This window comes from Struthio camelus, chromosome Z, assembly GCF_040807025.1.
Source record: "Struthio camelus isolate bStrCam1 chromosome Z, bStrCam1.hap1, whole genome shotgun sequence".
NCBI classification, from domain to species: domain Eukaryota; kingdom Metazoa; phylum Chordata; class Aves; order Struthioniformes; family Struthionidae; genus Struthio; species Struthio camelus.
In genome coordinates, this window is record NC_090982.1 from 38063909 (window position 1) to 38077777 (window position 13869).

At 40.8% G+C, this 13869-nt stretch overlaps 1 protein-coding gene across 1 annotated transcript in view; it reads left to right on the top strand.

Annotated features, from left to right (window-relative positions):
* The first annotated feature begins 792 nt into the window (after positions 1–792).
* Positions 793–13869, top strand: part of LOC104150271 (fibrillin-2) — a 181816-nt gene continuing 168739 nt past the window's right edge. Inside the window, exons 1-5 of the mRNA XM_068928296.1 lie at positions 793–1490; positions 2537–2619; positions 6355–6453; positions 6801–6896; positions 9456–9551. Coding sequence (XP_068784397.1) covers positions 1261–1490; positions 2537–2619; positions 6355–6453; positions 6801–6896; positions 9456–9551 — 604 coding nt within the window. The 5' untranslated portion in view covers positions 793–1260. The remainder of the gene's footprint in view (positions 1491–2536; positions 2620–6354; positions 6454–6800; positions 6897–9455; positions 9552–13869) is intronic.

A 13869-nucleotide genomic window follows, 5' to 3' on the forward strand; every position in this document is an offset into this window, starting at 1 on the left:
TTTGAAGAAATAGGCCAATGTGCTGATAAAAATGCCCATGTATGGGGTTGAAATGATTTTTAAAAAGGGGAGGGGGGAGAGGAGAATGAGTTTCTGCTTTACAAACTTCTGTTTGGTGTTAGCGTGCTGGTCTGTGGTGAGAGCCCTGTGCCTGCTCGCAGGGCCGTGGTCCGGCCTGCATCCCCCCCTCCTCTCTTCCCTAAACCCCAGCAAGGGCTGCCGGGGGTCCCTGTGGGCACAGAGCACGGCCGTGTCCTCTCTCTTCGCACGGGCCAACCTCCCTCCGCAGGGCTTCTCCGGCGGTGCCGCATCCCGCCTGCCGTGCGGGCCTCGGTCCGGACCTTTTCTTTGGCAGCCCAGCTGCCTCCGTGCGCCTTTCGCGGGAGGGGTTGCACTGGGGAGGCCGTCTGAGAAGGCGGGTCTCTCTATCGGTCATTGTACGGCTCCAAAGCGCGGGCGGAGCGGGAAGGAAAGGGCCGCCGTTCCCCAGGGGGCTAGCTCTACCTGCGTGTGCTCCATGCCCCCCCGCCCCGGCCCGCCGCAGCGGCCTCCTCTTCCCCTCCCCTCCGCCGCCCCCTTCTCCCGCCCCACGTGTGCGGCGGCAGCGGCGCCGGCTCTGCTCCGCTCCGCTCCGCTCGGCCCCGCGGTGACAGAGGCGGCGGCGCCGCCTCGTGTCCTTCGCCCCCCTCCCCCCGGCTCCCGGGGCTGCTGCGGCACCGGCCAGGAGGCACCGGCCCGCCTCCGCCTCTTCGCTTCTGCCGCACCGCGAGCCAGCTGTAAAACCTCCTCCTCGTACTTGGCAGGGATTTTTGCTCTCCTCTTAGTCCATCTCGGCACATTTCTTTTTTTAGCCTTAGTTATTGTTAATTATTATTTTACTCTTATTTTACTTTTCATCGGGAAATTCAACGTGGTTCTGTTGGATTTCCTTTTTCGGAGGGGGGAGAAAATCGCACAGCACTTCTTTTTTTTTTTTTTTCTTTCCTCCCCTCTTTGGAGAGAGAGGAGGGGGGATGCAACGTGGACCCCGCTGTTGCTATCACCGTGTCCTGCTGAAGGCTTTCGCGGCAGAGCAGCCTGGGGAAGAGAGAAGAAAGAGTTTCATCTGCTGAAGTCTTCCCAAGAAGAGGGAGCGGAGCAGAGGCACGGCCGCCCCCAGCCCCGGCCGCTGAGCGCCGCTTGCAGAAGGCGGTGCAGGAGTGGCAGCCCTTTTCCCCGTCCACCTCCCCCTTCTCCGTCTTCCATCTGGCCAGCTGCAGGATGGGGAGACGGCGGTGGCTTTGCGTGCAGCCCTATTTCCTATGGCTGGGCTGTGTAGCGCTTTGGGCGCAGGGAGCAGCCGGGCAACAAAAGCAGCAGCAGCAGGTCCGCCCTGCGGGAGGAGCGGGCGGCATCTACCCTGCCGCGGAGTACCGGGAGGAAGGGGCAGGCAGCCCCGCCGCCGCCGCCGGCCGCGTCCGCAGGCGAGGACAGCAGGATGTGCTCCGGGGGTAGGAAAGCACCGCGCTGCGCTCACACCCCCACGCGACCCGCAGCCGCCGCCGCCGCGGCACTCTCCGGGAAAGCCCCGGCGCCGCGCCAACAGTAGCACCCTCTATGCCGTTCGCAGGCAGCTTTAAACCGCTTTAAGTCTGCCTACAGCTACTTTCCTATGCAGTCCTTCTAGGCTGGCGATCCCCAGGCACCCTTCTTAGGCACCTCCGCCAAGTCCGCTCCCTAGCCATGCAATCTCTTCACAGTAACTTTCCTGCAACCACATAACCTCTCCCCAGCTCGAAACTGTACCGTTTTTGCCTTGTGTATATGTTACCTTTTCAGTCAATTTGTGACTAAGGAAATGTGGTTAGCTAAATTCCGTGTTTTATCTGCAGCTCTGAAACATAGTCTTTTAGGTAGCGTGACTGTAGTAAAAGCAGTCATTTGTTTGCATGTAGCAAAGTACGGGCATACATTGCAAATAACAAATACTGCACCTCAGTTTCTTATTCAAGGATATTACAACAGAAGAGACTTTGATATAGACTTTACTTTGCATGTTAGGTGTTGTGCTTAATTGGTTTCTGCTGAGAAACTATGCAGAAGACTTGTTTTCCTAATGGATTGGGGAGTTCTGACTAGCTGAAATTAGTTTATTCATCTTTAAGATCAGTCATCCCTCTTGCCATGTGTCATAGCAGTATAAAGCCAATTTTTGTAGTAAGACTTTTAAGGCCACATATGAACGTGGAGCCAAACTCATCCCTTGTGTATCTTCATTAGTTCCACCAGCGATGAATGTGGCCTATTGTTGCCTGTTCTGCCTCCCCTCTTTATACTAAACAGTTGAACTAATATAAAATAAAATGGCTTAGAACCTCTTACAGTAGAGGAAGACTTTGCTCCTTTGGGGAGGAGGTTTTTCTTAGGCATCTTTGCAATACTGTTTTTGTTTATGTGGCCAGTAGGTTTCTTCTCTTGTGTCTGTATAAAACTTTGGTGTCTGTTTACAGTGATTTATATTTTTGTATACACGTTTATTTGTGTGTCTGTGTGACAGGCCAAACGTGTGTGGCTCTAGATTCCATTCGTACTGTTGCCCTGGATGGAAAACGCTCCCTGGAGGAAATCAGTGTATTGTTCGTAAGTGTCTAACTTTTAAGTTTTTACTGCCCTAGGGGTAATAATAAAAGTAAATGTTCTTTTGAGTTACTGCTCTATTTAGGATGAGAAAAGAGAATTCATCTTGTAATTAATTTGGCCAGGTCAGTCTTTGGCTTATGTTTTAAAAAAAAGAAAAAGAAAAAACCACGCTTACTGGCCCATGTTTCCTGTGATTGAAAGACTGGCAAATTGTTGTATTTTGTTTGGTGTGCTCATAAGAGGCATGTTTCCATTTAATTAGAAAAAGAGGGGGGAGAGGGGCTTAAAAAACCTTCCATACATCAAATAATCAACAACAATAACAGGAAAAAAGCTAAAATGTCCTGATATAAAGCAAATGAAATCTGAAGTTTTATGAAACTTCTGTGGTAGGCTTGGAACTACAATCAAATGGAAAACTTTTCTACATCTGGGGTGCTTATTCTCTTGCCTGTCATTTTTAGTTGTGTTTTAATAGCTATAAAGCATGTAGACTGTGATTACTGCCTGGTCATAATAAATACTGTGCTGACAGATCTGGCTGTTGACATGGCTTGGCAAGAAAGGGAAATCTACTGAATACCCTGCTTAGGAAACTTTGTCTACCTAGAAAGGAAATATAAAATTAAGTTAGAGTTTCTGTCTGTTAGATAAAAGATATTATAAGATGTATGCTTTTTATATTCTCTGAGTGTTAGTGCAAGACTGTACCTATTTATCCTATCCTTTCCTCCTTTCTTTTCTAGTGAGTATGTTCAACTTGGGAATTTAGATTCTAGATTATATTGTTCTTTATGTAAGCAATTAAGTTCTTTGTAGTGTGTTTGATAGAGTATTACAGACATCCAGGACTAAACTAGGGAAGGAATGGGAGCAAAACCAAGATTTGTGGGGAGGCTAATAGTCACCTTTAGGTTAACCATCTTTTCCTTTTACATGACAAAATAAGCCTTGCTAATATTTCTTATAACTGTGCTAGGTATCGCTGATTTTCAGCTGAGGTTGATCTTAGCGTTTCCAAACGAAGTTGAGCTACGTAATTGGGAGGGAGAAAGATGGCAATATCAAAACTACTCTGGAATAATAGGAGCTCCTTAGAATCTTCAATTTATCATCTCTTACATGTTGACTTTAACATAAAACTGAGGTTTTAAATGGATTTATGTTGCCTAAATATGCCATTAGAATGTAACGGGATTTTCAAATTCAGCTGGATATCTAACTTGATGGAAATCAGGGAGAGTGGTTTAGGTGCTTTTGAAAATCCTGTTAATCGTCTTTAGTGTCTCGTAATACCTATTAAAGGCCTTGGACGCGGGTCTCTCCTCATCCAGGATAACCTTTGACTTGCTATTAATTTGTGGGCTTAAAGAACACAATCTAGCACCCTTTTAACATGGTGGAGTTTAATAGAAGCTCTCTAAACTGCTTGAAGGGTGAAAGATGTGGCCAGACCGGCAGTGAGATTGGTTTAGATGCTTTTCAATTTCTGTGTTTGATGGAGGTTTCAGAGCAGGAATTTTTACACCTGTGTGAAACTTTTGTTGAGATGATGGTTCCTCTAGCTAGAGCAGTTTCACTACATAAAGCCTCCTGCACAGGGTGATGGACAAGCCAGGAAACTTCTTAGTGGAGATGAGTTGATTATAATTAGTATAGATTGTAATTAGTGATTTTAAAGTATTATTTAATGGAGTGAGGTCTGCTAACTAGTAGTAGGTCAATAGGAATACATTCAGACCTTATAGTGTTTTCAGTTGTTAAGGTGATAGCGATTGTTGGTGGTCTGCAATATATTTATGATTAAAAGTAAGGTTATCTTTTTTTAAAAAAAAAAAAAGTCTCTCTGGGTTTACTTTTTCCTTAAACAAAATAGGGAAGCACGTTTTAAGTATACATCTGTTGTAGGACTTTCTGTTGATAAAGAGTTATGCCTCAACAGGTAATAAACTGACAAAGCGTCAGAGTAGACCTTGCATAAATCAGGAGATTGAGCTGTTTTGTATTAGGATGGACTGAATAGTGATGTAAGGAAAACAACACTGATTCCCTGTGCTGGTCAAGTGCTCTAAATCAGATTCCAGCTTCTCGCTTTTAAGTCAGCTAATGGAAAACGCATTTCACATCAGTCAGTGGTATGTCTCTAATTTCAACTAAACAGTGAAACCACACAAACTTTCACCTCTCTTGCCTTTGCGTTTAGGATGTAATTATAGAGAAATTTAATGTGGGTGATACACATTGCATCTTTTTGATGCCCATGATAATTCCCAGAAGAGTGATGTCGGTAGACTGCTAACACGGGTCCTCTGTCTGCTCCTCTTTGATAAAGAAAAGGTGACCTTTAGTTGAGTACTTCAGGGAGGACACAAGTTTACAAAATCTTGTCTGATTTTTATCATGTTCGGCATTGAAACACAGCTTCTAGTTGGGTGAGAAAAGGGAAAAGGGAGTATATAAATTTTGCAGGGAGCATATTTAAACTTCTCTAATGGGACAATAGAATGGTTGCTTCCCTATCAGAGTCGGATCTCATTTACTCATATTTTCCTAAGTCAGAAGTGGGGTGCAAGCATTATGGGAATAGCGTTGTCTCTACTTGCTTAATGTATATGTACAGGCATTTTAGGCACTCAGCCTTTTCTTGGCAACTTTTCTGTAGGAGGAATTTGTTCCTCTTGTGACCCCCAGAACTTGAGGAGATGTGCTTTGAGATTATTTAATTCTCTCCAAACCCAGAGTTATTTACAAAGGAACTGTGCTTCTTACTTGCCATCTGCTTTTCAAGCTGTCTCCTCCAAGATGCATACTTTAGAGGCTCCCTTGTTGCTGTACTGGCTCTTAATGTTCTCAGGCTCTCTTTTGGTGCATTTGCTAATCCACCAGATTACTTAGATGTGCTCATTTGGATCTCATTCAGAATCTGCGTTTAGCCCTTAACTCTTTCCTGGTGCTGCAGTTGCTTTGTGCAGTGGAACTCCCTTGGCAGGTGAGCGAGGAAGGAAGGTGCGACTGTGATGCATCAGAGGGATAGCAAAAAAGCGTGGACATTGTGCACACATTGCAAAGCGTGGAGAGGCTTCCCTGAGAACTTTATAAAATTAGAATCTAAATGATAATATGGAAATAACGGACTACAGAAAACCATGTTTAGGGAAACTACACAAAATCTGGCAAGCCTGGCATTTGGACATTGACCTATACCTCAAGACAGCTTTATGTAAAGGATGGATAATCCTACCAAAAAGACACCTTAAAGTGCTTCTAAAATAGCAATTAAAAAAAAATGCTGTGCACTGGGACTAATGAGGCATACTGTTTATATTAATTCAAAACTCAGATTCTTGCTAATGTTTTCTGCAGGGCTTGCAGTCTAAAATCTGTAATTTTAATGCTTTTAAATAGCTTGTTTAATAGACTGACATGTCCAATTGGGAATGAAGTTGTCTATCTGTTCTTAGTGATCAGACCACCATCCGAATAGGTCATATTCTGTTCGTCTTTAAATGTATCACAGATGCCAATTGTACCAAAATTCAGTTTCCTTTACCTAACTTACCATGACCTCTGCACGTACCTATTAGATGTCCCAGTGAACTGAGAATTCTTTGTTTGGAGTTGTATGTTCTTTTCTTGTTTAAAGAGAAGCTGTTAAAATATTTTGGTGTTTTTTTCCTGTAATTTATGATTAAGGTCATTGTTAATAACTGTCTCTTTAAATGTGTTCTTCCTCAGCAATTTGTAGAAACAGCTGTGGTGATGGATTTTGTTCCCGGCCTAACATGTGCACTTGTGCAAGTGGACAAATATCACCTACTTGCGGATCAAAATCTAGTAAGGGCTTATTATGTTTATTTTCATGAAAAATTTCTTTTTAAGTAACCTTCCTTATGTTTCAACTTAAAAATAACTACTCTGTAAAAGCCTTCAAAAATAAGTTGTCGTTATTGCATGCATATGTATAATCTATGCTTTAGTGTGTCATTAGTTTCACTGCTAGAGATTGATATGCACGTGTGCGTCTACTCTGCGTGACAAAAAAAAGTACGTTTAAGGAAATAAGCATATTTAAATATAAATACATGTAGTAATAACATGTATATGGTTTTTATCTCTGTTTGTTTCTTGATACGTTATTAACACTTTAACACATGTATCTGTCTGTCTGGGTTCCACCGTAGTGCAACAGTGCAGCATCAGGTGCATGAACGGTGGTACTTGCTCAGATGATCAGTGTCAGTGCCAGAAGGGCTACATCGGAACTTACTGCGGACAGCGTAAGTAACTTCCTTGTCGCAAATAGGGCTAAAAAATACGTGTAAATCCTGCAAGTTAGCTTTGTTATTTTAGGTTGTGGAGGAAGGTTTAAAAAAAAAAAAAAAAAAAAAAGCAGAAACATAATGAAATACCGAGAAGGATTTATTATTTTTGGGCGCTGTGTTTAGCTGACAGTTAGTTCACACATAAAGTGCATTTGGATCCTTCAAAATTCAAGTCAGGGATTGAATTCACCAAATAACTTTGACTGGAAAAATCTTTTGGGGGCAATGGTAGCATATATCCCACTCTTTTTTTCCAGAAGCTCGGTAGTTTTCATCCTCTTTGCAGAATACCTTCTCCGTGTCAGAAGAGTAGCCTAACTGCTAGCTCATAGCATATTTTTCTGTTTTTCCTCTTTGAATGAAGAAAAAAATGTATATGTTTCAGTTCAAGCTTTTGGATGCTTCTTTGGTTTGGCAGGCAAATTAAGAAGTCAGTCATTTGCACAGCTCTACCTATCATGGGACAGTGTTGACAAGGTATGCAAATTTAGTGAACGATAAAAATGTCTAAGGCCTACATAGATGAAGAAAAACTCAACGACCTAGTGTATTCCGAGGGCAACTGGTTACTAATTAGCTGGGAAATTAATTGCTGGAGATAGTCTGAAAGAAATACAGACAAATGCAGCTATGTAAAGTACACTTAGTCTAAATAGACTGTGTAGAGCATCCTTTCGTCTGAGTCATTTTTACAGACACTGTAGAGAGAGCAATCTTGTTTGGACTTTATTTCTGTCTGGATGAAATTCTCTGAAATTTTAAGTAATAACTGTAATCCAAAAATTTTACTCCAATGACACTCAAATTTAAATGTTGCTGGCCCCTCCCTGCTCGTTTTAAAGTGTAAGGTCAAAACCTGAATGCTCTCAGCCAGGGCAAATTTCCAATGAATAAATGAAAAGAGGTTTGAATCTTTAAGCATTGACTCTAAAGTGATCCAGAAAATCTGCTCAAACTGTAGTGATTGGTCTCAGTGTATAGCATAGTTAAAATTTTAAGTAAGATTGAGAAATTGACTTCTAGACACAGTATGGATTTGAGCAGCTGAAAAACATAAATATGGTTTTATTTATTTTACTGAAATGTATTTTTTCTGAAATCTACTGTAGTTTATTTTTAAAAATTAAAGCATCATTGTCCATTAATTCAGTAATATAACGCATGCACAGAAGTATCTTCATGCATAAGGCTTGCATTCTCAGAAAAAAGTAATTCACTTTTATAGTTCTTGATAAGAAGTAGGGCTTTATCATATTTACAGATAACAGTACATTTTTATGCTCCTCATTGCCCTATATGGAGGCAAGGGTGCATTTATTTCCAGTTTGAAAGATTTACCATCTCTAGATTCCTGACTTTCTTTCACGCTGGGTACTCAAATACTTTATAAGCCCCATCTTTAGTCAGGGGAGACCTGAGCAGGAAAGCAGCCTTGAAACTTACAGACCAAAAACTCTCTTTGCTCTTGTTCAGGCCCACTTAAGGACAGCGGAACCATCTTTTAGGTGAAACATGGTGATTTGGAATGTGTGCTAATTCTGAACAAAGCTACGTCTCCTGGAAGCAAAGAGCACGAAAATACATAGAACTGATTAAAGAACTTTTATTAATGGTGTTTTTCAAAGTAGCTGATGAATTGTCTTCCTCCGTCTTTCCTGGAGGCTCTGTGGAAATTCTTTTTGACATAAAAAGTGAAATTTTGCTTAAAGGAATAAGCTACGTACCTGCCATATCATTTCCATTTTGCAAGGAAATTAGGAATCCTGCTAATAGTATATAAGTTCCGAAGATTTCAGTGGTCTGGAAGGAGACTTGGTACTTGAGTCACACCACCGATAAATAGTGCGCGTTGGTGCACAGAACGATACAAGTATCTTCTCTATATTGTGCGTTTATACTAAGAAAAAAATGGTTATAGTTCTAGTTGGGATTTTTTAGGAAAGACGGTTCTTGAAGGTACCTAAAGGTGTGTTAAACGGGTGATTCTTTTCCCCTTGTTCTAAGCATCCCTTCTTCTGTCCAGCAGTCTGAATTGTGTCTTCCTGCATGTTGTTTGTATGGGAATTCCTGTACCTTATACCACTTTCATTCTCCCTTCTTGAATGATTTGTCACTGTTGTGACTGAGTAGCTTTGGCACAAATTAACGTATGCCAGGCACGAAATCGTTGAGTTTATATTTGCTAACTTCTGTGACAGATCCAAGTTCTTATGATGTTGACTAGTGGTGTACAACTGTGTAATCTTTATTGCAAACAGCTGTTTAATTCATCATATTCACCAAAGCTTCTTAGCAGATGCTTAACTTTAGTATAATTTTAAACAGGTACGAGTGCTACTGGAATTTGACCTGAAGAATCATTACTATTGCTGGTGGTTGTTAGTGGTGGATAAGGAGATCAGTTTAGCCTTAAGGTGCAGAAAGAGAGCAGCTGAGGAAAAAAATTGATTTGTGAATACCGTGTGTGGGGATCTTTGAAATGTCATTAACTTTTTTTTTTTTTTTTAAATGCAGCTGTCTGTGAAAATGGCTGCCAGAACGGAGGACGGTGTATTGGACCTAATCGCTGTGCATGTGTCTATGGATTTACTGGTCCTCAGTGTGAAAGAGGTAAGAGAAATACAAAGAAAGGCAATTATGACTAGGTATATGGTACAGTGGTGTGTGTTCCACATAGGTATTTTGTGCAGTGTATTTTCCAGCTGGGCCACTAAGCTTATGGCAAGCCATTTATTATTTAAAATTTTAGATATTGTCTTCCTTTGGAGTCTGGCAGCAACAGTTCAGATTGACAAGTGAAGAGACGTCACAGTTGATAGGAACTTGAAATAATTTAGGCTACGTATTCTGTTCGTATGATAGGGAACATGTAAAAATGAGCTACGTTTTACTCTCAGCTATTTGAAATAATGTTAGAGCAAAATTATGCTAGAACTGCATAATCATAACTAAATGAAGAATTGTTTTTTTCACGTAATGCTGCTTTCTCAAGAGAATCTTGCAAAATTATTTGTTCTAGTAATTGTATCTTAGAGGAGAAAGTAAGGGGATGGGGAGAGAACCAATTACCATAATACTGAGATCAGTTCCTAAAACCGTTCCTATTCATAAAAAAAAAATCTTAAACATGGCCTAATTCAAACTTCTTTCATGAATTGGGGGCTAAATTAAAATGTGATTTTAAAATTATATTGAGAAATCTGTGAGCCTTCTTTATTATGAGCATGGAGATACTGACAAAGCCAGTTTTAATGATTCTAAGCAATATTTTTCTTTTAGTGATATGTGGCTAGTATACAAATATTTCAGGCACTAAGTTCTTATATAATGATTTAGAATAAATCTGATTTCACTCTCAAATGTTTTTGCTTGTTGCTTTTTAATAAATGGGAACATTGTATTTTGAAACCAAGAAGACTTCAGAAAAATAGTAATGTAGAACCACTCAACTTCAGATATAATTATAGACTGCATTCTACGTACATCAAACAAACAAATGTAACCCAAATTACTGTCTAGTTAGAATGAATTTTTAATGAGTGGCTATACTGTGGATTGCTTTTCAAAACAATGATAAGAATCATACGTCCCTTAATGTAAAGCTGTCAACCATAATCAAAGCTGATTCTGAAGAGTTTAGCAGAAATAGTCTTTGTCTTTCTGCAGTTTGGAGTATTTGCAAGTATGCATTCTCATCAAAAAGCATTCTGAAGAACTGAGTTACAGGGGTGTGAAATGCTGCGTGCAAGTGTACATTGTTACTTTAATCCGTTAACATATTCAAAAGACTGTCAGTATTCAAAAAATGGGGCTCATTTACATTAAGAGAAAATAGAAAACGTAGGATCCTCATCTAACATCACATTCTTAATTCATATCAGCACTGGTAAAGACATCGACTCAGGGCAGAAATAGACTACTTAAAATCATAGAATAATTTAGATTGAAATGAGTCTCCAGAGACCTTCTAGTCCAAGCCCTGCTCAGAGTAGGTCTAGTTAGATCAGTTTGCTCAGGGCTGTGTCCAGTTGAGTCTTGAATTGCTGCGTGGATGGAGATTCCGCAACCACCCTGGGCGACCTGGACCAGCATTTGACCACTCTCATGATAAAACTTTTTCCCTTGTATGTGTTGTCTCTTGTCCTGTCGCTGTGAACCTCCAGGAGGAATCTGGCCCCATTTTCCATAGTTGTAGATAGCAAAAAGGTTGCCTTGAAGCCTTCTCTTCTTAAGGCTGGACAAACCCAGTTCTGTCAGCTTCTCCTCATAGGTCAACTGCTCCAATCTGCTGACCAGCCTAGTGGCCCTTCCCTATAGTTACTTCAGTATGTCCATGTCTCCTTTTTTTGACCAAGGAGTCCAAACCTGGACACAGTACTCAAGATGCGGTCTTGAAAGAGCAGATTAGAGGGGAAGAATCACTTGTTTGGACCTGCTGCCTGTACTTACTGATTCAGTCCAGGATGCAGTTGGCTGCCTTTGCTGCAAGGGCGCGCTGCTGATTTGTGTTCAGCTTGTTGTCTATGAAGACCTCCATAATCCTTTTCTGCACAACTGCTTCCTAGGTGGTGGGCCCCCAGCCCATATTGTTGCATGGGGTTATCCCATTCTAGATGCGAGACTTTGCATTTGCTTTTGTTAAACCTCATGAGGGTCCTGTCAGCCCATTTCTGTAAACTACCCAGGTTCTGAATAGCAGCCCTGCCTTCCAGCGTGTTGACTGCTACCCCCAATTTGATGTCCTCAGCAAGCTTCCTGAGAGTTCATTCTGTCCTATCATCCAGGTTGCTAACGAAGACAAACAGTTATCGGTACTGGTCCTAATCCCTGAGGGACTGCACTGCTTTACTGGCCTCTAGCTGGACTTCACACCACTGCTTACAACTCTTTGAGCCCAGCAGTCCAGCCAGGTTTCCACCCACCTTGTCATTCACTTATCCAGCCCATATCTTGCTAGTTGCAGACTCTCTATGCAAGACTGTCAAAAGCCTTGCTAAAGTCGAGGTACTCAGCATCCGCTGCTCTCTCCTTGTCCGCAGCACAAGTCACCTCAGGACAGAAAGCAGTGAGGTTCACAAGACATGATTTGCCCTTGGTAATCCCATGGTGGCTACTCCCGAATACCTTCTTGCTCTTCATGTGTTGAGAAATGGCTTCTGAAGTGAATCCTATGTAACTTCTGTGGTTCAAATTCAGCTCTGAGATAGTATTCAGAATAACATATAGTGAAACTATCTCGCACCATTTTAGGCATTTGTTGACGGAGAAAATGGAAACAATTTCCATGGTGATGAAGGAAAGAAGTAAATTAACCAACCCCTGGAAAAGCAGGAATTCCTATTTGCTATTTCAGGCTTGTTTTGAATACCCACTAGATGTCACAAGCAACAGAGAAATATAAAGGATGAATTTGATTCTTTGCCTCTAATTGCTTGTTACTTTCATTCTTAAAGCCGGATGTAGACTTCTGTTCATCACTGTTAGGTTAATTCTTGCTGTTATATCATTCAGTCTATTCTTTGTAGTACCTTCTTGTAAGCTGAACTCAAGGGTCAATTCTGATAGGTTTTGGTCAGTGTGAAAAGTAAGGAAAATCAGTCTGTTAAGAACTCCAGTAATATTTACAGCTATTTTGAGAAATCTCTCTCTTCTTGGTAGAATGTATGCCTGCCTTCTAGCTAAAATAGAATACCACTAAGTCTGAGCATTTAGGATGGATTTTCATAGGATCCTGAAGAGGCTGGATAATGTTAGGCTGCTTTACAGTTTGAACCTTAGTTCAGATGGAGACAAACTCTGGCTGTGATGATGATTTAGAGTTTTTAATAAGGATGATTATACTTGAAATATTCTTGTTTCTTTAAAAGATTCTAGTAGTTATGGGTACTGCAACTACATTTCTTCCTATATTACGGATAAAAGTATTGCGGTCTTTCTTGTAATTCATTATGAAACTTTAGGCTGGAGAATTCAGGTCACGTAATGAATTTGAACACCTGTATTTTGGCGTCTGTGTTCCTTAGTTGTCTTTGAAAGTCTTGACCTTAGCTTACAAAAAAGTGATGTATAAAACGTTATAGTAACATGAGATTTAAGTTACAACATATGATTATTTGGAGATTGAGTTATTTTAATGGGAAGTCTCAAGTTCAGTTCTTGAAAATGGAGGTGGTAGGCCATGTTTGCTTCTGTTACCATCGCAGAAGTATAACTGCTCTTGCATCAGTGGACAGAACTAAGTAAAGTTTTGTAAGTAAAGTCTTTTATGCCACATGTTGTATAGACTTCTCAGCTTGATCCTGGTATCAGGATATAAAGCCATATCAAAAGAATGAAGGATGTACGAGGTCAGTAAAGTTCTGGCTTTGTGATCCTTAAACAACTTCACTTGCACAGTCATAATTCATGATTGCTGTGCAATGAAACATCATGATATGAATTGGTAATGGGCAATGGCAAACTATTCATGTATGGTTTTTAGCCTATTAGACATTTTTAAAGTAATGAGCAAACCACTTGTGGGTAAGGTTTTATGATTTATTTGGAATGATGTATGCATATTTAAGTGTGCTTGTCAGGTTAAATGGAAAAAGTGCGCCTCGTTGCGACTTCGGTGTTACACTGTGATAACTTTGTGGTAAGGGATTAATTTCTCCACCAATGAAAATATTTTCAAAATAAATAAGCAGCTTCTCTGTTTTTTACAGCCACCTAAGACTCAGTTTTTTTTTGTTGTGGCTGTTGCTCAGTAGACAGAATCTAACCCGTCAGATTACAAGAATTTATAAGGCTTCACTTTATTTTCCTTCTATTCCTTGCTCTTTAATCAGTTCTCTTGCTTCCTTCTTTATGGAGGTGACTGCCAGCTTGAATGTTTTCTGTATATTTCCAAACATAAATGGCAAGTTATAAATATTAAAAAGAAAGT